Raw genomic sequence first — 24,845 nt, forward strand, 5'->3', positions numbered from 1 at the left:
TGTTCATTTCCACTTTTATTTGGCTCATTTGAGACAACTGAAAAATTCCCTTCAAAATGTTAAAAAAGACAGTTTGAGAAATGATGGTACAAAAGAGAAAAACAAAAAGGATTAGAAACTACAAAAAAACTATTCACTTAAAAATATCCACCAGTTATGTGGTTTTCAACTGAAAACAACGCAGAATTTTATCTGTAAAAATAATTTCATGTTTCAGTCTTTGCAATCTCATCGGTGTGTGAATCTGGATCCACACCAGCCCGGATGCTTGAATGCCTTCACCACTGCAGTGCTAGTGTGTGAATGTCTGATCCACATAAAGCTGGTCAGTTACAGCAGACTTGTACCACTGGCTCATGTATATTTGCAAGCTTATTATACACTGTACAAAAATATCATTCTAAGATAAACATTTTAAAATTTGTAGTCTGTACATTTACAATTCATCTTAACATAAACAGAAAGAGAACTTATTTTTGAGGATATCCAGCATTTCAGGTTTTGGTGGTCACACAACTGTATGCATTATATTATGCATATTAAGAATGACGAGCAAGTTACCATTAACAAAACAGGTCTATGATGGTTTGTAGTATGACCATCCATAAAGAACAGGTGCAATGAGCGAGTGATTTCACTTACAGTTTAACATGTTACTGTATTAACAAGTACAAGGTTTATACAGCAACTACAATAACACTGTAATCCTGAAAAACATTTTTCCACAAACTAGAAAATTGTCACATTAAATATGTATTCACATGATCAATAAATAGCTACAAATTACTGAGAACAAACTCCATACAACCTCTATATTGAGACTGCTGTAATTTCTCATGTCAGGTGAAGTAAAGAAACTAATGTAATCTACCTCATGGGCTTAAAAATCAATATGATCAACAACATTTTAAATCAAACTGATCTCCAGTACTACATCATTTTAGAGTCATTTCCATAGATGCTAGCATCAGCATATTTTGAAATAAATATATGTCTGCGGAAGAAACAAATTAATGTTTGCTGACCTGAGACTTAAATGTTGCCATAAAATTACATTTAAAAATGAAGAAGCTTCAGCTTCTCCAAACGTAGGTATGTAAGAAAAGTTACAATGAGGAGGAGGATTTTAGATTTTTTTATTCACTTTGGTCCTGCATTTAGTGCTTTTGTCTGCTGGTGATGTTGACCGCCTCGTTCTGTAGCTGAACTGAGGCTGCTGAGTAAGAGTTGCTCAGTCTACACTGCCTGTGAAGTGAGATCAGACTAGCAGCTGAAGGACTGAGTCAGCAGCTCCTGGTACTGCAGTCCAGTAGCCAGAGAGCGAGCCATGTGTCCTGAGGTGTGTTTCATGTTTCGAGCTGCTCTGATGGCTCTGTTCAGAGAGCTGTCCAAGGAGCCCTGCTTATCAGTGGACAGGGAGCGTCTCAACCGCCCCCTCACCTCCACGTGACCTCTGACCCCTGAGGATGTGCCGGTGCAGCTGCTAGGAGACACGTGGAGGGGCAGTGAGTACATCCTGAAGAGAGGGTGAGGTTGATGACAAAAAACTAAATTAGTGTGACAGTTCGGCTGAACAGAATGTACTATAGGTTATGTTTTCATCATAGTGTTTATAATACATTTTTCTCTTTGTACTGACAGGAAATGAAAGCACATGTATGCTGAAGGATGTCAAAGTGCAAATCTGGAGTTTACCTGCAGTTTAAGTTTTACTAAGAGAAAAGAATAATTTCCAGGTGTGAGGAGGTTCTTCCATTTCCTTTGTGCATTCATTGGTGGACAATCATGCCCATCAACACTGCATCAGCTACATTAAATGTGTCATTTTCTGCAGTTGAAGTTTTGCCCAAAGCATTAGCTTGCACTGAATTTTTCTAGGCTCTCATATTCTTGTTACAATAAACCTCTGCTGTATGTTTGACATGTTGGATGTTTTTACACAGGAAGAATTAAAAAGTCTCTTTGTTTGAAGTCTGTCATTCGAACACTTCGTGCAAAATGAAAGTGTGCTTTGATTTGTACTAACTGCAAAATCATTATACTGTGACATTTTTGTGTAGCACAGAATGTACAATAATAGTATGTAGTAAGGATTTGGGAAACAACACTTGTGCTTCCAAATTATAACTCAGTGGCGTGACTAAACCAACATACATAACAAATATCATTAAGACTGGAGAGAGGCGGATGAATCAGCCTAATGAGCACTTTGTCTTGTCTTTAGAGAGTGAGTCAGAGTGTGTGTGTGTGTGTGTGTGTGTGTGTGTGTGTGTGGGCAGGTTACTTACAGGAGTGGTGGCGGGCACACTGGCATGCACTGCAGCAGCGCAGGAGGAGCTCCATTGTATCTGCTCCTTGCCGCTCTGTCAGGGGACTCGGCCTGTTGGCAGCTTGTGTGTGTGGGGGCGTCTGAGTCTCTGCGACAGTCTGTGAATCACAGCAGGTCAGGAGCTCCATTAACACTTTAGATAATTAAACTAATTTCATTTACTGCAGACTGAATTTATTTATGTGCTGAGCTCGGTGACTGTGATGAATTTGTGTTCCTGTACAACAAATTCAAATTTTGCAAAGTTATGCATTAATGACCTCCTCAACCACACATAGATCAAGTTCCTGGTAAACACAGTATACAGTAAACAGAGCAACAGAAAATCTCACAAATCTCAGTTCTCTAACGATGTGTGTGAGCAGCATCACATCAGACAAACCTGGCTTAGTGCCTCTGTACAGTTCAGGGTGTCCACAGAGCGGACAGTGACGACAGTGAGAGGAGGAGTGGGTCGGCTCTCTGTTGCCACCACCTGGCCCTGGCAGCACAAGACAGGTGGGAGGAGGATTTAAGGATTTTCATCAACAACCCAAGCAGTACAGTTGAAGAGGACAAAACAGCAACACTGGTTTCAAATGAATTAAAAACAGAATTGTTTTACACACTTGGATTTTATCCTCTTTGCCTTATATATATAAATAAAGTCAAATAGGAAAAATAACAACAGAAAAGACAAAACACAGATTTCCTGCTGAGGATGAAAAGAGTCGTCTTACGTTCAGATCGTCCTCTGTGACATGATGAACATTCGAGACAAACAGGAGCTTGACGACTTCTGCTGTCAGGTTCATCTGCTCTGTTAGGCACTTTTATAGACACGGAAGGGTTCTGCCCTGCAACACAAACGCACACCACACATGTCTAAGGCTTACAAAAAGTTTGGTGAGGAAATACACTCAGCAGGGGGTAGACATCATCTGTTCTGGCAAATTCTGATCTGAAATACGATAATACACTCTCAACACTTAATTTAACACTGTATATTTTCATTTGGTTTTAGCAAAAAATTGGCATCAATGTGTAGTGATATTATTTCTGTGCATGTGTGTATGTATGTAAATGTAATTAGTGTCATATTTTTCTGGCTGAATGATGTAATGAAATACTTGTATATCAGCAGTGATTAAGGTAGTACTGTAAGCTTAACATAGCAGTATGTCTCTGCAAGCAATAACAAGAGGGAAAACACTGCACTGCAATCAAATAAATTAAATTCCAAAATGTTTTGTAATTTAACAATTGCTTGCTATTACTGAGTTCATTTAAGGGCTGAAGCACTAACTGCATTCTGAACTGCATGAAAAGGGCACTGATTAAAGCAACTGACTGCAGGTTATTCAGATCCTGCAACAACAACACTGACACTAAACTCCAACCTGCTCAGTCTGGAATTGCCTACAAAGTCAGCTGAATTTCTGTTTGGTGGAGGGAGCTGATAAATCACGATGTCAGCAGTGGAGGGACAGGTGCTCTTACTGGGCTGTGTTCTCCTGCTGTGGACAGTGTTTGTGTGTGAACAGCAGCTGTCTGGTGCTGCAGTGGATGTTTGGGTACATCTGGACACCCGAGGCTGAGACTGGGATGTGGGGGGCTCCAGCTCTGAAACTGTCACTGAAAACACAAACATTATATTCATTAAATGATATGTGTCTATGTACAAACATTATTTTTAACATATACACACATATTATTATTAACACATAACATTTGGATAATATATGATCTTTCAAGCAAAGTTCTAAATTAAGGGCAAAGAGTAAATTCAGATCAACTTACAGATGTCACGTGTTTTTTGTCTGTCTACACAAGGAGATCTCTCTCTGGGTATTCGTCTCATTGCAGACTCCTCTTCTACCTCATCAGCCATTCGTCTTTCTCTCCTTCCCCTCCTGACATCACTCTGACATCTCTCCCCAGACCTGAGCAATGGGAGGGGATCAAATTAAGTACAAGCCAACATGACAAAGAAGATAACTAGTAAAGTTATCTACTATACAGCATTAAATGTATGTGCTATGTTTAGGTTGGCTGTGCAGTGGTGTCCTTGGGGAAGTAAAACTTTTTACTACAGGCTTCCTTGTTAGAGCTATAAGCTTTGTCCTGTTGCTTTATTCTGCAGACAAACTGTTACTGTGTGGAAGGTGAAAACCTACCTGATATGAGGTGTAGAAGTGTAGTGGTGGGCATTGTTCACTTGAGCTGAAGGAGCAGCTCTCGTGGAGCTGAGAGGCTTATTGCTTAGACAGCTCTCTAGTGTCTCTGTCAGTGCGGTGACCTCGGCCTGCAGTGTCTGGATTGTGTCACTAGAAACGCACACACAAAGGAATACACAAAAAATGTTGAAAATGAAACAATCCACCACACATATTCAAGGTCAAACCCTTTTAAATCCAGGAAATGTGAGCGCTGAAGTGCTGCACTGCAAAAATATTCAAGTGACCAGCCAGGTGATTGAAGTTGTCTATGCAGGTGTTCAAATGCACACACAGACACTCTTTGAAAAGTCATGCAGCACCACACCATGTAGGAATACACAGTACCTCCTAATATGCAACCACATTCAATAGCAGCAGATTCTGTAATAAAATATAGATATGAAAGAAGAGTATGATAATAGAAACATTAAGGACGTTTCAGCATTTCATGAGCTGTGAAGTTTGACAAGGTAAACTTCAGGAGTTAACTCAGTTTCAGCAATTATTGTCTGAAATTCATCCATCAGAAATCATAAGCCTTATTTACATCAACATGCTGACACATAAAGTTGCTTTCTGCCTGACTCAACAGAGAACAGGAACTGGACGTCACAGTAGCTCTGAGCTGCAACAGTGTATGTTCTGAAACACTCTTCCCTGAATTCTCTTCAGGGAGATATAAACCATGGCAGCAGCTGCTGCTGCTACACACACTCACTTGCGATTCGCCACTTGTCTGGCACCCAGTGCTCTGAGAGAATCGCCATGGTGATACCATGCAGTGGGGGAGGAGCTTGGATGGGAACTGTGGAGGGAATTAATGGATGTGTACTGGTCACTCTGCCCATCTTCAGACACAGTGTGAGCTGCAGAGCCAGAAGGAGGACAGCAGGTCAGATACACAATAAAATAAAAAACCCATGAATCAGAGTAATTACATAGCAAGTGAATAACAGGCCTTAGTATTGATTTCATAGATTTAAAGGAGATAACATTCTTTATTTTTAAGCTGGCACTAATGTTTTAAATGCTGAGAGTATGTCTTAAAAAATGGCAACAGTCTTTCTTGGTTGATGGACAGAACTTGGAGACTCACTACTGTCACTCTCCAGCCCAGACTCACTGGTTCCACTGTCGGTCCTGGTTAGTTCTGTCTGACTGACCCTGCGCTGCGGGGAGCAGGAGAAGGTGTGTCTCCTCTGCCTGCTGCTGATTGGCTGGTTGGGGCCGAGCTGGGAGGCTCCTCTTGACTTCGTAGCTGTGCGACTGTGTGACTGTGAGGAAGCAGGAGATGGTGCAGAGACTGGGCCTGTCTGATGTTTCCCTGTGTTCCCCTCCTGATGGACCGAAACACTGTCGCACCAAGGAAGAATATTCAAACATACAGACAGAAAACACAAAAGCCCTGATCACAAGTGGCCTGAAAGACATACAATGTCTGCATTGATGAAATGAATAATAATAAAGGAAACTGTGGTAAAGAATTGTAGGATTAGACATCAGTATGCTCTGTATGTGTATGTTACAGGGGTGGGGGTTGGGACATGAGGTAGAATTTATGGCAGGGTACATGTGTGGATGTAGAGTAAACAGTGTTGGACCGCCTCACCTCTGCAAGGCCCTCTGGTGGAGAGGACTGGGAGCTGCTGCAGGAGTCAGATGGCTGCTCTCTGAACCAACAAACCCACTGTCTGTCTCTGGAGATATGATCCCATCCTGGTCAACACAACACACAAAGATTATGTAAGATTTATCTACACACAGGCTATATATAGACACAGCATTGTTTGTCATACAGCATCTTTCTTAGTGAAATCAAAGGATTTTATTAATCACCACACCACTGGTGATTTTTCCTGTGAATCACTGGTGCAATGATGCTGCTTTATAAAAGCAATTAAAAGAGTGGCTGTTACATGTTATACTGATTCCGAGAGGGAATTGCTAAACATACAGACATGCTTTTTGGGCACTAAAATCATGAGATTATATAAGTGTACACAGACTGCTTGTCAGCTGCTTGTCTAAGGTACTTGGCAGCTCAGCTCAGCGTTTTAAAACAACTCTTGCAGCCACTTTAAAACTCATGCCATCAAATTTTCAACCCTTCTCTTGATCAAGGTACATCAGATATGAGAACATACACTGGGGGTAACAGTGATACGTTGTTTTAATGTTGCCGTTACTATTAATTTCATTCTCCATACATGTCAAGAGTCCTTGTAGGGGTGAGTGATAATGGCGAAAGCCATAAATAACCATGCAAAAAATGTGACTGGAATAAGCAGAATCAGTTATTTCACCCTGGAACTGTATCATTTAAACTGACCTGAGAAAGCACTCTCCTGCTCCCAGGTTGGAGTTTAGGGTTACTCCTCTCTGATGCTGTGATCTCTCCCAGGCTGCTCAGACTGCTGCTGTGGGACTTTCTCATCTCTACCCTCTTGTGGCTACTGGGAGGATGAACAGCAAGCAAGGTGGACTGACTGGAAGCCCTGCGTGAAGGTGGACTGGACCTGCTGGTCCGCTGTTTGCTGATGCCAACAGGAGATTCCTGATGGTCTGATTTGGCTTTCACTCTGTCAGCACAGAAGTACAGTTAATTAAGCCCAATTACTGAAATGAGCTTCCCCTCAAAAATTACCTTCATATTAACGTGTTTATTTTTTGTATGTATGTGTCTAATTTATTGTTTTATCCAAAAAGTGGCTGAAATTGTTGTTTTACCATTAAAGATAACATTATATTATATATTATATATAAAATCATATTTTAACAGGAATGTACATACATCTTAGAGTTGCCCAGTACAACAACAAACATTACTGTGCAGCAGATAAAACTATCTCTGGTTCTCTGATGATACTAACCTCTCTGGAAGACTTTTCTGAACTTCCATGAGTCCAGTTCCTCGACCCCGTCTCTCTGCCTCCTCATCCCCAGGCTGCATGCCACTTCCTAAAGCAGCAGAGAGGAAATCTTCTTCCCTATGACCATGGGCAAACATTTTGGGAAGTTCCTTGAAGCTTTGGTAGCTAAACAAAAGCAGGAAAAACATGAAAGGTGAAATAATGAAAAGTCCAGGCTGCAGGCTCGGCTCCTTATTTTCCGGATCTACTTCTGACAGTGGGCAAAACAATGAAAAGCATTTTGATAAGAGTAAAAATATCTCCTGGCATGAATAAATATCCTTCCATAGCAAAGATAGTGATGGTTAGATGGTCCCTCTTCATGTGTTCAAGTGCTGGGGAAGCTTTTTTCAAAATGAACTACTTAAAAACACAAACATCAACACTCACTGATCCATTAACGCAGCAAAGTCTTTTTCAGCACATCTGTGTTTATCATTCAGAGGTTTGAGATACAGAGAACTCAGAGTGTCTTCATTATCCATCTCTGCCTCCTCTTCATCACTCTCTCCTCTGGCTGACCTCACCTCCACCTCTTCTACTCTTCCTGGATCAACCAGCAAAGGCGCATGCGGTCTCTGGAAGGAAATGAAGATAGTAAACTGAAGATGTCCTGGAGTGTTTTCTCCAGAGGTCAGGTGATGTAAAATGACAGTTACACAACAAATGTTTGTTGAGTTGAATTTGTCTTTTTAAAAGCTTTGGACTGTGTTGGCATCACTATTCAGAACAAACCAATTTTATCAGAAAGTCATTATCTGTCACTGAAATAAATTTTACCAGTCAGGCAACAACGTAAAACCAGGTGATCAGTGACCTACACCTCCACATTATTATAATTCTATCATTTTACATCAGCACTAGTTCCAGCAATAATTTGTCAATTATTTTTTCAATGAATCATTTGGTCTATAAAATAATTTACTTTAAATTACATTTCCAGACTCAAAAGCCAACGATACAACTGACGAACTGACAAATCCTTTCGCTGCGATCCACCATCCCTCATTTCTAAGGGCTGATGATGTAAGTGAAAGGTTCACAACACTGAACAAGTGCAAATCCAAAATGCTAGGTCCACTATATCATCACTATCACTATACATGATTCCTATCAGGAAAGCAATAGTACACATTGATGTTTTTCTCTATGAGTTTCCATAACACTACCAAATGTGGATACTCTCTGGTCCCTGTGGGATGACTTACTGATAAAGTTTAACACTTTTGTACATTCACACGTACAAAAGTCAAACAGACTTTCTGTACAGTTCGGACAGAGTAATGGTGTTGGTACCTGAGGGTGGGTCAGAGTTTCTCCCCCCTCAGAGGGGACAGATGAAGGAGTGGGTTGAGGAGGTGGAGAGGGAGGAGCCTCACAGGTGGGCTGCTCCTGTTGCATCTGTTCCACCTGCTCCTTCAGCTCATCCATATGCAGTCCACACTGGTAGATGAGCCCCTCCAGCTCCCTGATACACACCCATGCATGCACAAACATGCAGACAAATATAATACAAACAACAAAATCAACTGATGAATATATGATGTATTTATCTTGACTCTAACTCTCACCGTTCAGGGTCAAAGTGGCTGATTTCTGCGCCTCGCTGCTGCAGGAGTTTGTGCTCATCTCTCGCTAACAGGTAGCCCCTTTCTAAAGAGTTGAGCCCCTCGGTAAGCTGGGAGAGACCCTGAAGGACAGCATTAGTTTGGATATGAGGTAGCTGTTAGAAGGATTACACACTTAAACTGTTGTCTTGTTCTTACCTTCATCTGCTCGAAGGGTTTGAGTTTTCCTCTCTTTAGGAGATCCTCAAAAGTCTGCAGCTGAATGAAGAACATCAAAACCTTGATCTCTGATTGCTGTTCTTAATCACAATCCAACAAATCTGTAAAGATTTTCATCTCTGCTGACAGTTTTTGAAGCTCAGTTACCTGCTGGAAGAACTTGTCGGCCTGACTGTAGAGAATCTTAGCCAGCTGTTGTCCCACCTGGAGGCCTATTCATTTGTCAAACAGGTGCAGAGGGAGGAAGCGTTTTATGATGCAAGTTGTAAAGAATGATGCAACATAAGCAGCAGCTGAATGACAGATGAAAGCTTGGTTGTTTGAATATTGATTAAAGCTTTCAGTGACAGTATTTAATAGTATGGCACTAAATCAGAAGAGCAGTGTGACTCACACGGCTGAGGAAAGCTAATTCATTAATTTACATAATATGTCTTACATAAAATGATGAATTTGACAGCAAAGACGTAGATATTTAATAGAGTGAACATACTCTGATGGGTGCTGTGTCCGTTATGAAGAGAAGCTGAGTTGATCTCTGCTCTCTGAGCCTGAGGAAAGTCCAGGGTCATGATCTTTGAAGAGTCGTGGCTCAGTCCTGAATGAACCAAGTGGCCAGGCTTTGGAGGCTCAGAGTACAGGTTCACCTGGTGCAAATGTAAAAATTAAGAACATGCTTGAACATATCATGATCTATGTCATCAATAATCATTAGCCCACCTGCTTAAGGCTGAACTTCTCGATTTGGTTTGATCAGAATAGTGATATCAGGGACTTTAGGTACTGTCACATTTCAAGACTTTATCATTTCAGAATCACTGATTAGTCTCATTTCTTACTCCAGAAATGGCTCAGGTTTAAATGCAGCCTGTGCAACAGCACATTTGATACTAATGACTAGAATACTTCACAACATATTAGATTATTTTATAGAACAACTTTCTCTCTGAATATCTTTGCAGAAAAAAAATCACCACTGAAGAAAACTGGTAAAATAAAGATGACCACATTCAGTTGAAATAACAACGATTCATAAAAAGAGAAATCTATCAAATTCCGTAAGACACTTGATTCACTGCAACATACAGATGTAGCAGAGAAGGCTAACATCCCCATCCAGGGTCCTTTGTTTTCACTTTGTCTTTCTTTCTTTAGTGTTAATGAAGCAGCAAGTTGTGAAGCCACAACATCAAACAACTGTTCAGCTCAACACTGGAGGCCACTGAGGTCATTTCAGTGCAGAAAGACAAATTGAGTTTGACCTGGACTGTATGATGAAGGGGTTAAACACTGAGTGGTCCACCCGCCTCCCCCCTCCCCCCTCCCCGATAAAACACACAGAGAGAATTAATGAATATGAGAATGAATTGACGCCCTTCACCGATCAGCCTTTGAAGCAGTAAATCATAATGACCTTAAAATGACCCCAATCCTCCTGAAGACAAAGACAGACACACACACACACACACACACACACACACAGGGCGGAACATACATAAAAGCTTGAGCTGTATTTCACCTGGTGAGCCACTTAGGCTGCTTTTGTCCCCCCCCCCCCCCTCCATACTATTGTTTTTTAGGTTGTTTCCAATTTACTACGTAATAAGAATCTGAAAAAAGGGTCAGAAAGATGAAGTGAACTAAATAAAGACCATAAATCAGAATAGAACCCATCACGTCTCTGATAAACTGCTCCTGAGCCACAAAAAGAACCTGAAGCACTGGAGATAAAACCTATGAAAATTTATTCCTGATTAGAGACTGAAATATTTTCTTGGATCATTTTATAAGTTTTTCATTTAAAGCATCAGGAAAATGCTGTTTTGTGTTAATGACTTGAGCTTATAATAAAATGATGACACAAGTTAATAATGTTGCTGCATTTCACAGTGTTTCTTTTAGATTATTCACAACAACATTAAAAAAAAAAGGAAAACCTCTTCTTTTAAAAAAATAATCTGTCAGTGAATTTCAGTGTAAAGCCACTCCCTGTCTGTTTGAGGCTCTATGTGCAGCGGAAGACAGATGGAGGTTCAGTGTAGTGAAGGAGATGGAGGAGAGGTGGGGAAATCAGTAAGCTGATTTTAATTGGTGCTGATTGTGGAGCACTGCTGCTCAATCAGAAGTGGGCCAATAATTCTTTAAAGGAGCCACTTCATAAGACTTCAACCTCTCTCTCCATTTCTTTCTCATCCCACTGCTCAGAGACTTCTAGTCATTCGCTCTGACATACTGCTGTGTCTGTGGTGTGCTGATGCTGGCTGGGCCTGGGCTGTTGCTTCTCTACACATCTGTCCTGTGAAAATAAAGTTAAGGAATAAAAATAAATGTATTTCAATATACACAGATATTTCATTATACATCTGAAAGGCTCTGTAGCTGTATTTTATAAACCTTACTTTTTCAACAGGCTTTGATTTGATTCTTTTTTGCATATATTTTTAACCATTTAATTCTTTTAATTTGGCTCATTTTGTGATATTACCTCTGCTTAAGAGGTTATGTTTTTGGCGGCATCTACTGGAGTGTTTGTTTGTGAGCAGGATACGCAAAAAGTACTAAAGAGATTTGCCTCAGACATGGTGGAGGGATGGGACATGGGCCAGGGAATGAATCAATGGCTGACTGGGAAGAGCCCATACAATTTTGGTGTGGTCCTGTTGAAGGGCTGGATCCAGGAATTTTTTGTCACCCTTTTTCATCAATGTCTCAGGCAGTAATGCATGGATCTTGATGTAAAAAAATCTGACATTAATTGTGTTGAGATCTACACTTTGTACAATATGGTTGAAGATCCAGATAATAATCTCGATCTCACAGACATGTGTAGGTTTGTTTGGCCTTGGCAGAGGTTTGCACATGCCATTCGGGTTTAGGCTTTTATTGCAAAGCCTGAATTGCTTTATATTATTGTATATTACTCTGTTAAGTCCTTTTAGAAGCTGCTTTTAGAAGACTTCTGCACAAATACAAACTGTTATTGTTAATATCTATATCTTGATAGTAGAATCCCTTTAATAAGAAAATCATATCTGCCTTTTGTTCTCTGTACTTGGTTAAGGTATCTTAACACTACACATTACAACAACACAATAAGATAAAAATAACAATGACCAAAACTGAATGAAAGGATTGATGGTCCATTTAAAAACCCCACAATAACAGTTTTCTGTTAAATCAAAGTATAATGTTTGAAGTGAAAACTCACAGCATCAGATAATGAAAGTTAAAGTTTGATTTAAACTGAACCCTGAAGCTCACAAAGCAGAGTGTGCAAAAATAGCACTGACCACAAGAAGAAACACACACAAAAGGACAACTGTTATTGGCTGAGTTTGGTCACGAGAGGACTTGCTTACAGATCCCTGTTTTTTTTAACCTCCTCATGTGGACTGTGGAGTTGGTTAACTTTGGAGGAGCTGGTTTCTCCACTGTCCTGAACTCTCTGTACCCTCCTGGCTCTTACTCTGGTCCTGATTCAACAGTGTGTGTATGTGTGTGTGTGGGTGTGTGTGACCGAATGTTTTTGCTGTTAAGTTTTTTGTGTTTAATCTTATTATATATACAATATAATTTTGTATTATAAAAACACAAAGAAAGAAGTCCAAACCGGCATTTCTAATACTTTCACTTCACATTACTTAATATTAAGCTCTTTTTTGAAAATAACAGTGTTTTCACTGTTGCTGCTCAGTGCTGTTCTTTTACTGAATGAAAGTATCAATACTTCATGTAGTAGTGCTGTAATGAATGTCCCATCTCAGTTTCTGAAGTTAAATAAATAACTTAACAAAACTGCACATATTTGAAGAACATGTCCATCACTTTAAGGCTTTCTCATAACTCAGAGGTGTTATAATGACTTAAAACTCAGACCAAAAATAAATCTCTTATGGCACTGATATGTACCGTTTTTTAAACCCTGATGGTGTGATAAATTATAGCCTGATCTCTTGATTCAACTACCTTAGCTTCCAGACGCAGACGATCAATGGTGTTCTCTGCCTCAGCGTACTTAGTCAGCAGTCTGTTGTAGTCCTCCTGCAGCAAGAGGAGAGAGGAAATACGAAAGTATGAGGACGGGAAGAGAACGAAAAAGAGTTTAAAAGACGCTCCAGAGAAAAGAGCAAAAAGAGATGAATGAAAAAAAAAGTGAAGAGAACAGAGTTGGGTAAAAAAGGGGGAAGGAAGTGCAAAGACGGGGAGGATGGAGCATGGTTTAGTTAGCGTTTACCGGTTTAATTCATATATCTAGAAAAGTAGAGTAGATCCTAGACTCTGTCCTTACACTATGTATTTTTGATCTGGAGTTGTTTTTCATAGTTTGGGCTTCTTACTTACAGAGAGCAAAATCTTAATTTTATACAATATTGTTCTGCAATGTGGAGTACATTTACAAAACGTGTCAGCTCTAAAGTAAGGCTTATCCATCCTGGACGGGTAATTTATAGATTACTGCTGTATTGCAGTACTGACTGAGAAGAAAGTAATTTGTTTTGTCTCAAGGTCACTGAGCTGCAGACCTTATTCTGCTTCCCACTTTCAATCAGAATCTCTGTTGTATAAACATTAGTCTAAAGTCCAAGCTTTGTAATTGCCTCAGTGCAGTTAACTGATGAACAATAAAGCACAAGAACAGAATAATGAACATGGGCCAAACCTTACAAATAAATCTCTACATCATACAAATGAAATTCACGGGAATACGGTTACCATAGTTACTGTTTCTGGTTGATGAAATTTCTATGAAAACAAGCACCAGAATGAAGATGATCTAATCTTCTTTTTGGTACAACACATCATTTAAATCTCTCCAGTATACAACATAAAACAAACTCTGAAGTCTCATTTACCTCTAACTGTGGCCTCTCTGCTCAGCACATACTGTAATGTCTAGTTGTATGACTTCAGCGTTGCCACAGAAACAGGGAGGATGTAAAGTGGGACAGCTGGTGTAGTGCCGCCTCTGGGAACAACCAGAGACGGTAGTGAAGAGGCTGCACGCTGAAAGCACTATTTTGTTTCAGACATGAGGGCTGAATTTGAAACTTCCAAAGTGAAATGAAAGGTGAAGTCTATTTGAGAAAATGTCCTTTGGACAATAAGTGAGAGGATACATTTTTGAGGTCAATAAATATGTTTCTGCTCTATTAAGAATCAAATAAGAGCTAATATGTCTAATTAGTGGTTTATCAGAATTGTAGCTCTGGGCTTGTGTTCAGAAGAAATGCACTGGGGCAAAGACAAAAAAACTTCAAATGCAAATGCAAATGCCTGACAGGAATCATAAGCTCCTCATGTCATTATGGCTTATTCTACGCCTGAATTAAGACTTGTTTTTCAGACGACTTCCACCCTAAGCAGGCTGATTTTGAACATAGTCTTTAATGCGTAAAAACTTCTGTGTGTTATATTTTCATGTTTGTGTAAAGGTCTCATCCAGAGTGAAATCCCTCCACCTCTCAGTCTCTACCAGTACCTGTAGCTGTTCGAGTAGTGTGGTGGCCTGCTGCCTGCATCTGAACTCCTGAGGCACAGTGGAGTTGGGGGCACTGATTGGTGGTCTGTTTGAGTTTGATGGTGCAGGAGATCCATCAGCGGTGTTCAGCAGGACTTCTTTGACAATATCAGCAGGTGACTTAAACACTATGGGCGGCTCAGGGGACAGGGACTCCCTCTTGGAAGAGCGTCTGCTCTTGGGGGGCTTGTAACCACCTTTGGGGAAACGGACCCTGGGCTCCACCTGAGAGAAGTCTGGTGTGCGGTAACTCAGGGGCCCGTTTCTGGAAATAAAATTCATGGTTAGAACTTTTCATTAAAAAAAAAAAACCCTACAATCATGAAAACTGAGAAAAGCACAGAGGGATGAGAAAGCTGCAACATGAGCAGAGATCAAAACAAATGGCTCACCTGGATTCAGTCACTTCAGCAGCCTTAGTCCTGGCCCTGGGTGTCCTCAGCTCTCCATCTGGACTCTGTCTTAGACAGTCTGCCCTGACGGTGCTGAGGGAACGAGTCCATGATTGTGTAGCTTCAGGAGACGGCTGGCTCATTTTCCTCTGCGAGTGATGGGGCTGCTTATCTGACTCTACTGATCCCTTTAAAGGGCCATTACAAACTCCACTATAACAATTTGCCATCACTTGTTCAGGAAAGACAGCTGCTGCCTGAAGCCCCTTCAGCTCCTGCTTTTCAGATTTTTGAGGACGAGGACTGGACACGGGGCTTATGCGGCTGCTGTGTGATTCTGGCAGACTTTCTATGAAGCCCATCTCTGGAAAGGTTTCAGCTTCAATCCCTGGAGCAGCAGCTATTTCCTCAGCAGTGAAGTGGAGAAGGTGAGGGTAAGTGGGAGCTGTGACAGCAGAGGCTGACTGGGATACTGGGCAGTGATAGTTGGAGACTTCAGCAGGTTCTACCACTGACAGCTGAGCAACACAAGACCGTGCTCTGATCCTCTCAATCTCATTGTTGTTAAGAGAGCCCCCAGCCAGGCCTTTGGCAGCTCCAAGCTCTCTCTCATGTTTCTCTCTCTTTCTGTCACTCCTCTTTTCCTCTTTCTCTCCATCTTTCTCTTCCTCTGTCATGTCCAGGTATGTGTCCCTCTCAGAGAGCTGCTCTATTTTCAGCTCTTCCTTTCTCTGCCTCACCTCCTCGCCCTCTGTCTGTGCTTTTAACCTGCTCATTGCGCCATTGCCTGCCAGAGATAAAAAGAGAACAGTTTCAAAACACACAGCCTTGAATTGTCTCATACAACCATGCCAGTTGCACTTTTATGACACATCCTGTATAATTGTAGATTTTATGCTGCTCCGAGCAGAAAAAAGATTTCCACTCATTTCCATACAGCATGAAAATCAATTCCCAAATCTTTTGAGACTTGTAATAGTCTCATAATCCATCACAATGACACTATCTTTGTATGGTGGTGCAGGTTCATTTGTGAATTAGGCAAAAAACTAAGAGCACTTTTCAGGTTTTATCTTTGTACACCCATTATCCAAAAAATCTTGTTTCTTTTTTCAGCAGTGTCTTTTTGTTCATTTGTGCTGTGTGTGAATATTAATGTTGCACTGGTGAGTTGATGCTTTCTTCTCTGCCTCTGCTGTGTCAAACTATAACTGCAAAAAGAAATACGATGAAGACACAACACTGAAATGACAAAAAACTGCATTATCTCTAAATTCTAACACAAAAAGTAGACTTCTTGTTCACGCTGGAGTTGAGGCTGTTGGTTGACTTATTGATTTGTCAATTGACACAAAAAAGTAAAAAAATAAATCAAGCTAATCAATTAATAATTCAAGATCTTTTTCAAAACACTGACAAACACTTCCTCCCCCTGGCTTGTCAGGTGTTAGGATTTGTTGTTTTTCTCTGTCTTCATGTTTTTAGAGCAGTAGTTGACCACAACAAGCGATCTGAAGACGTCATTTTCAGCTTTAGTGAATTATGATGGGCATTAATCACTGTTTTCAAATGTTTCAGATTTTCTGAAACAATTCATTGAGAACATACTGGGCTTATTAGCTGATAATGAAAATTATTGTTAGTTGCACCATTTGATTACAAAACCCAAGCAAGTTTCAAGAATATGGCGAAGGTTGATGGGCTTTCATATTGTACAAATATGAATGGATGTATATAGCTGTCTGGACCTGTAGAAAAAATATATACAAAAAATGTGGTCCTACAGTGAAGTAGTACAGGAATAACAACATTAAAGTTGCTAAAAACAGAAAGGCAAGGTTAAAGAAAAGATGATTATAATCACAGACTCACAGGGTGACGGTGTTTGTACATCCTCTCCTGCTGCTTCAGTGAAGGACAGATGTTCACTCGGGCTGTAATTCCACTCCTCAGGTGGTGTGTCCCTCTCACACCCACTAGGGTCTCCCTCCTCTGGGGTGAGAGGTGTAGAAAAGCAGGCTCGATTATATTCTGCACCTGCATCACCATAAGTTTGTCCCAGCTCCACATTGTCCAGTGCCTCTGAAAGTCCAATGATGCCATTGTCATCCATCTGGCTGACAAAGTCATCCTCTTTCCCTGCCTCCTCTCCATCCTCATCCTCCCACTCATCCTCAGATATTACAGAGCTGGTGGGTGAAGTGCGGGCGGGGGCAGGGGTCCAGAACAAAACCCCTGCTGTGGTTTTTTTTCTTGTCTCCATTCACCTTTCAGCAAATGGTTGCCTCTCAACTCTGACCTCAGTTACTGTCTCAGCCAGGCACAGGAACCCTCCGCACCTTTGCTTGTTGATCTGGCTCTGCAGTGAAGTCCACTTTCAAAGCCATGGCTACAGAGGTTTACAGACTGCAGGGCATGTCAGTAAGCTGGTGACAGCTACAGCTACTGAGGGCTCATCTGCCCGTCTTCAGACTTGAGGAAGAGGAGATCTCGGATTTTCTTTGACGCTGTTCCTGAAACAAACAATAGTATCAGTTATTTACTATCAATAATCATTGAAAACATTAAACTGTCAGACAGAGGTCAACACAGGAAATCAGCTGAACAAGACAAACAAACATGTAAAAGGTTAATAAAAAGAAAACGCTCATAATGTGAAATAAAATCCAACTGATCATTACAACATTGTTTTGAACTGTAACTCTCAGGAGATAAAGCCAAGCCAAATCATAATACAACTTATCTCAATGCTGATACTACACAATAAAACCTCAAACAATAGTCAATTAATAAGTCAACTGATCAAATAATCAATATATTTTGGTTTTGGACAATTAGTCAGACAAAGCAAGAAACATGAAGACATTTTGTTGACCTTTTATAGACCAAATGACTTATGAATTGATTAGGAAAAACAATGACCAGATTACTGATTACTGATTACAGACTGATAATGGAAATTGTCATTGGTTGCAGCCCTACAACAGATAATAGAAATTTGCTTTGATTCCTCACTCCTGTGAGCCAGAAATCACAATCTTCCTCACCGCTCAGTCAAAGATAACATCAGCCTCGTGGCTCAGACTGTGTTCTCATACCAAAAACAAGCCTCACTCTAATGAAGTGATTTAAGAGCTGAATAAGTCATCAGTCTATTTTTTACTCTCACACAGCTGCTCTCCTCTGTAAACAAATATCTACACTCCATATATCAGCTTTTAACTGTTTCCCACTGCACACACCACATCTGTCATAAATACTGTGTGTCTCATTCTCTAACAGGAGGAACTGTTACCCTGTGAAGTCCTAACGGGGCAATAAATAGGATTAAATGCTATAATGAGAAAAAGCAATAATTACAAAATATTAATGACATGCACAGCAATAAAACCACAAAAAATAACTCTGTCATCTTGTAGTTATAAAAACACAAAGTAATTCCCATAATATCACATTTGTGCTTTAATTTCTCAACACAGGTTGAAGACTACGCCTCTAAAGACACAACTGGTGTCTATTTAAAAGTATTTAGTTCAGCTGCACCCTTTAACTGTTCATTTGGCTCCCATCACATTTATAGACAAGTAATCACTGATTTTATTGGCTGATGAAGTCCAACAGCAGATAATATTTTTGACAGACTTTAATTTTCAAGCCCCTCTCAGTCACTTCATTTCATCTGTCAGTACAGAGGCGTCATTAAAAAAATCCATAGACACTTATGATTTTAACAAACTTATACAACAGGTGTCAAGACAGCTGTGGAAGTGGATCAGGTGAGTGAGTGGCACACACTCACACTGTAGACTGGGAATTGTTCAACTTTTTTTTTTTTTTTAGATAATTTATTCTAGATGCACAAAAGCAGAAACAAGCCCCAGGTTATGTGCATTTTTTTCATCATTCAGCATCTACATTCTAGTATCCATGATCATTTCTCTGTCATATCACTGGTGTTGTTGATTTTCTTGTTGTTTTGTTTTGTTAAAATGTTGTAATTATAAATGATAACTCCAGGGCTAAGGATGTTTCACCTGGACCAGATAAGCAATTTGAAGATGTTACCTTGGCCTCTGGAGAACCGAGGGACATTCTTCACAATTTTCTGGCATTTTATAGAAAAACAACAATATCAAAGAAATAAGTAAATAATGAACCACAGATTAATTGACCATGAATATCAGAATTAGTCACAGGCTTAAAATTAAAGATTACTTCAGATATTGTTCAGGCACCTATGACAAAATGTAACTTAATGTCATTCACTCCATTCCTCTCAAAAAATGTTCAATACTGAAGCCAAATATGTATTTGAATGTTTCCTGTGTACATTCATGTGGGTTTATTTATTCATCATGAACTTGGTAGTGTTGTTAATGCGATGCGTTACATTTTGTCTAACATGGTTGTGTGGTGTACCACCTACGGACCTGTTTCCGAGGTGATGTGTGAGTTAGTCCCCACCACACTTTCATGTTCAGCATTTACCAACACAAACACACAAACGATAGGTCTTCATTACAGACCATCATATCATACATGTAACAAAGCTGAGACCAGACTCTTAGTTTACAATGTCACATCAAGTTCCCCATGTATTTGCCTGGAGCTGCGACGCTCACTATGGCAACTCCACAACATGAACTCTGGCTGTGCTTTCAGCGTCTGCAATAAAACATCTGTGACAAGTCTTAACGTACTGTGGTACAGCTGCAGTGCCAATGATACAAGAGGAGCACCATTAATGAATTTATGCACACTTATACTGTCTGGAAATTCTCAAATATCATAAGAAGACACTGAGTCCATCTACAGTTAAATACTAAGGAGTTTTAACACCCCTCAGCACCAAATAGTGTGATTGTCTTTTTATAGCTTTAATCCCAGTATATTTCCCAGCTACTTGAACTTTTCTGCACTGTTTGATAGAGATTGACAAAAACCATATGTATTAAAGTTACAGTATTTAACGAGGCATGCATTTAAACTCTGCATTATAGATTGGATTGCTTTTTGAAGCAGCATTGGCAGCCGAGAGTTAAAATAACAAATATATCACCACCAAATCAAAGACCTAAACAAGCATCATCAGAGAAACATGCAAGGAATTTAGCATTAAAAACAACATAAAGTGAACTACAAGACATCCTGTACAGTACTGTAGATCTCAGACCCTCATTATGAAAAGTAGTCACTCTGTGTCTTTGCTTCTTTCATTAATATCCCAGATTAGCACAAGGAGATTATTAGCCTGCTGCTTCTTACAGTGTCTTTTATCCAACACACAAACCTCACACACACGTAAGGAGAGCATGTTTTTTGCTCAGAAATCCAGACACACTCATGTACATCCTCAGACACTTGTCTTGATTGTGTTAAAAACAAATACAAGGCTCAGTGTGTGCGACTAACAGATTCACGCCGTGCTCCCTCTACAACCTTTTCATACACAAATAGTGAGTCTCCATGCCGGCCAACATGGTAAACTCACCATGCATTTAAAGCAGACCACGAGGAAAGAGAGAGCACGGCTCCGTGGATAAATAACTGGAGAGGCAGGTTTAGGAAAACAATAACTTTAGAAAGAAAGAGTGAAACGTCACAGTATAATTATGATATTATTTCTGGAATTTCTCTTTTCCTTCTCCACTGCCAGGAGACAGGCATGAAAATATGAGCTGCTGTTCCATTAAAACCAGTAGCGAAAAGCACCTTCATATATTTACTCAAATACCTCAGTACATTTTCACATTCTTAAAAGGTGGCCCTTTGCATGTATTTTACTGAGAGTACGGGTACCGATGTAGTTTTAGGTCAGTGTAAGTTTAAACACAGGACTTTTATTTGAATATTTTTGAACTGTAGTAATTCTACTGTTATACTTCTACAAAAGGTTGTGAATACTTCCTGTAACCAGCTGTACAAGCCCTGTCACCTTTTACAATGACAGTTCAGGGTGGTACTGTGTTTCTGTCTCACACGACATTCACAAAACGTGTAACCAACAGCAACTAGATCTAGAATAAAAACAGAAGAGCAGCAGATAGAATCAAACTTACAGTGAAATTAAAACCCAAATACAAAAGGTTTTGCATAATTGTTGAAATTCTGAGCTTCTCTTTGGTAAGAATAAAGAACTCACCTGTTACTCTGCTCATGCTCCCTGTTCATTCCCAGGGGAACTAAAGGTTTATTTCAGTTGACAGATGGGGGGAATTAAGCTGCTCTAAAGTCCTTAGAGGGGGCTTCACCGATTGTAAACAGACGCCGATCATCAATATACATTCAGGACATGAAGCTAGTCCAGCTCCTCACAGACAGACAGCGGGGCTGTAATCACCTGACTGTCGGGCAAGCTAAGGCTGCTTCCAGGTAAAGGAACGAGAGAAAGAGAGGAGAGAGAAAGCAGGAAAGAAGAGGATTGGCAGAGGATAGAGGGAGAATTTCTGCCAAGCTCAACTGTCACTCTCAGGCCCACCAAAGCTGTCACAGAAACAGTCGGCCAGGTCAACAGAGACACTACATGAATTTTCACAGGGTGACACCGGCTGAATTTTGAGCACAGTGGAGAGAAGTGCAGCTGGAGCTGCCCCAGAGGGTGGCAGAGCTACTGCAGGCTGTTTAGGATGGCCTAGTGACTAAGATATGACACCTAATCTCCTTAGAAGGCGCATGGTGAGCTGAGGACACAGGATACACTTTGCAGAGACGACTGCAGGAGGATCTGAATTTGAGTCTGGGGAATTGTAATGAGAATTTTACACTATTTTCTAACATTTTATAGACTAAACAATTAACTGATTATAATAATAATAATAATAATAATAATAATAATAATAACAATAATAAAAAACTTGTTAATCCATAGTAATAAAACTGTTAGTTGCCGCCCTGATTTTAAAATAACTGAAAAATAAAATATTACAGCACTAAGGTGGTCTTAATGGTCTGCTGTTTCTTGTTGTTTTATTAAGTACTTCAAGCTGCATTTTTTAAATGAAAAGTGCTGTATAAATGAAGTTTATTAATGTCATCATTTACAAGAGGCTGTATTTCTTCAGGAGTTTGTCACAACTTATTTTTTAAAATGTTACAAGTAATAATTTTGTCAGTGTCTTGCAGGTTGTCAAGTACCATTTACTCTTCAAGTTATAAAGCCTTTGATGCTAAATATTTGTCTAGAAACGACTGCTGTAATTGCAGGAATACCAGGAAAACTGAACATGAATGAACATCAGGGAAATGAACATCAATACTTTTATTGAGACAGACTGAAGTGTGTGGGAACATTGTTTTTGAAAACTGTGAAGCACTGAAAGCTGGCACTGAATGTCTGCTCTGATTACAGCTCTTGAACGGCTGGTTTGTGTTAAGACAAAACTAAAACACTGTATTTGAGAAGTCTGGCTTATTTTGCTAAATGGAAACAGTTTTGAAGAAATCTATTCTTAAAATCCTGTGTGAGGAAAAAATCTGAAACTGATACCAAGCTGTACTGATGCATGGACGCAACATAAGCAAAATAGGCAAAATGTCACAGACTTAACCATGTTAGGGGAGTACCTGGGTCGCTCTGCCATGAGGGGAATTCAGCCTTGCTCACTCACAAAGTCCTGTAAAATTTTGGCTGCAGACATCAAGTGTTCTCCAGTTACGTTTGCTGGTAATTACACATCCATCAGTGGTCACAGTGTATTCCTAAAATCTGTGGAGCCAGATGGAGTGTTTTTTTTTTTTTTAGCTGCTCTGTCTACTTTACAAAAAACTGTTTCCTGCACAGACCTTGTGAAAACATGTTCTCCTCCCTTGAGAGCCATGTGAGGAGCCATGTGAACCTGTTGCAGCGAGGCCAGCAGTCCCCTCTGATCCACAGCTTCACGTAAAGCAGGGACTAGAGAGGAAGCTACAGCAACAATATCCTATTTTGAAAAAATGTTGTAACCAAGTTGGCTGTTTTCAAACACATACAGATAGCTCCAGTGATTTCAGCTAAAGAGGAAAAAAAACAGAAAGACTTGCTCAACAACATCCACGTCAACCAAGTCCAACCAGTCAGGCTGGTGGGCTGAGGATCACAGAGCAAGCTTTCCTTTCTGAGGATAATGCACATAAAACATGCACTGAAATCTAAATAACACAGTTGAGAGAAAGTAACTCTTAGATCAACAGCACTGAACTGCAAACTTACCTTATATCACCGACGGACACATGTACAGCAGGCAGGACTTTGAGAAGGCTGCAGAGATCTCACTGGCAGACTTCACAGCAACAGGGGGCGGTTGCCTTGAAAACCGCAAAACTGAAGAGAGGAGAGACCCACCCCTGTGTCACCATGGCACACACATCACAACAAACCACCACCGCTGAGACATTAGTTTTCCTAAGGCATGTTTTTAGCCCACACAGTCGTTAAACAACTGCATTTAGCAACTAAACTGTGCTTCGTCGGGCAGTAACGCTGGTGAAAGCGGTTGGTAACTGAAAGCTAGCTAACGTTTCCCTGGTCCGTGCCAGTCTCAAAAGTTCGTTATCGTCCCCATCACTTACTCATGCTCTTAAACATCAAAACACACGCAAAAACAAACCACATTAAGACGACTTTCAGCTTTGTAAGGTCAACACCTTCATCTAGGAGGCGTGACCCGAGGAAATCTATCCTAAAAAGCCAGAGTTTATGATATTTATGAGGCTAATTACCAGTCTTGTGGAGTGTGGCACTGATTTCGCTGGAGAGTAGTAACTCGAAGCAGAATATGGGAATTTATCTGCCCAGCGCGTCGTCTTTCAGGCATTTTTCCTGCTAACAAACCACCAATTAATCGCGCTTTTCATGAAACAGTGTCCTCAACCCTAACGTTAACCTTTTATAACCTTACTGTAAATATCATCATTTGATTTGTAGAGTTTGTCGCTGGTGGTGTTACCTGACAGGCAAAATTCAGGACAAAATGTTGAGAGGGGGCCTTTACAGAGCCCCGGAGCCAAACACTGAGTTGTGATTGGTTATGAGGAATGCACGGGGGCGGGGCTTCTCCCAGATCGTTATTGGGAATACAAAGCTTAGGGCACAGTTGAAAGACGTGGCCAGGAGAGGGCACAATTTCACAACTTTATCCTCCAGCTCCAAGGACTATAACTCATCTTTTCCTTCCTGTGTAAAAAAAAAGCACAATTTAAAGACTTTATGTTGGAGAATTATACAAAAAAAAAAAAAAAAAAAGGTTAGGTGAGTTGCAAATTTGGACTGCAATCAATAAATATGTTCATTACCTATTAATCTATGAGATTTATGTCACCGTTAAAATTTCCCAGAATCCTCGGGGAAGTCTTTAATTTGCTTGTTATATCCAACCAACGGTCAAAAAATGAATTACATTAAGTTTACTATTTACAAAGAGAATCCTCACATTTGAGAGGTTGAAAGCAAAGGATGTTTGGTACTTTTGCTTGAGAAATTAACTGAGTCAAATCAGTTTTATTCATAACTGTTGAATTTCCTACAAAGTGGTTTATAATTCTCAAATCATGTCGAGAAACCTTGCACAGTCTCTTATCCTTTCAGTCTAAAGCTGAACATATAAAAAGAAGGCAACATCGTCAAGTGAGCCCCATCAGCTGATGAGATTGGATTTGTGACCCACCCAGGATGCACCCTGTCTCTCGCCCAGTGCATGGAAGAATAGACTCCTTCCCATGTGACCCTGGACAAGAT

At 40.3% G+C, this 24,845-nt stretch overlaps 1 protein-coding gene across 5 annotated transcripts; it reads right to left on the reverse strand.

Moving 5' to 3' along the window:
• akna (AT-hook transcription factor) lies at positions 1-23,985 on the reverse strand. Of its 5 annotated transcripts, none has more exons than XM_071465729.1 (25): positions 23,831-23,985; positions 23,322-23,432; positions 17,006-17,646; positions 15,134-15,920; positions 14,703-15,006; positions 13,190-13,264; positions 11,457-11,519; positions 9,717-9,870; positions 9,371-9,435; positions 9,203-9,262; positions 9,008-9,126; positions 8,733-8,904; positions 7,827-8,014; positions 7,398-7,562; positions 6,857-7,106; positions 6,137-6,243; positions 5,651-5,880; positions 5,246-5,393; positions 4,486-4,635; positions 4,109-4,251; positions 3,809-3,943; positions 3,049-3,165; positions 2,712-2,810; positions 2,289-2,427; positions 1-1,516 (listed from the first exon to the last, which is right to left on the reverse strand). In XM_071465729.1, the coding sequence occupies exons 3-25, from the start codon at positions 17,394-17,396 to the stop codon at positions 1,264-1,266; spliced, it is 4,314 nt and encodes a 1,437-aa protein (XP_071321830.1). In that variant the 5' UTR covers positions 17,397-17,646; positions 23,322-23,432; positions 23,831-23,985; the 3' UTR covers positions 1-1,263. The 5 variants fall into 5 exon arrangements, with proteins under 5 accessions (XP_071321830.1, XP_071321827.1, XP_071321828.1 ...); XM_071465726.1 differs by having other exon boundaries at positions 5,624-5,880; XM_071465727.1 differs by lacking the exon at positions 23,831-23,985 and adding an exon at positions 23,681-23,820 and having other exon boundaries at positions 5,624-5,880.
• Positions 23,986-24,845: the final 860 nt, after the last annotated feature.

The sequence above is a fragment of the Trachinotus anak genome, unplaced genomic scaffold, assembly GCF_046630095.1.
Source record: "Trachinotus anak isolate AG129_WGS33_773 ecotype Australia unplaced genomic scaffold, CSIRO_AGI_Tana_v1 ptg000028l, whole genome shotgun sequence".
NCBI classification, from domain to species: domain Eukaryota; kingdom Metazoa; phylum Chordata; class Actinopteri; order Carangiformes; family Carangidae; genus Trachinotus; species Trachinotus anak.

Bases quoted from the DNA above. Each gene is read 5' to 3' on its own strand.
- akna (XM_071465726.1), bottom strand. From the start codon at position 17,396: ATGGAGACAAGAAAAAAAACCACAGCAGGGGTTTTGTTCTGGACCCCT. The intron at 8,015-8,732 runs GTACCAACACCA...ATTTCCTTCCAG, and splicing joins AAACTCTGACCCACCCTCAG to AGACCGCATGCGCCTTTGCT. The intron at 7,563-7,826 runs GTGAGTGTTGAT...GCTTTTGTTTAG, and splicing joins TTTGCTGCGTTAATGGATCA to CTACCAAAGCTTCAAGGAAC.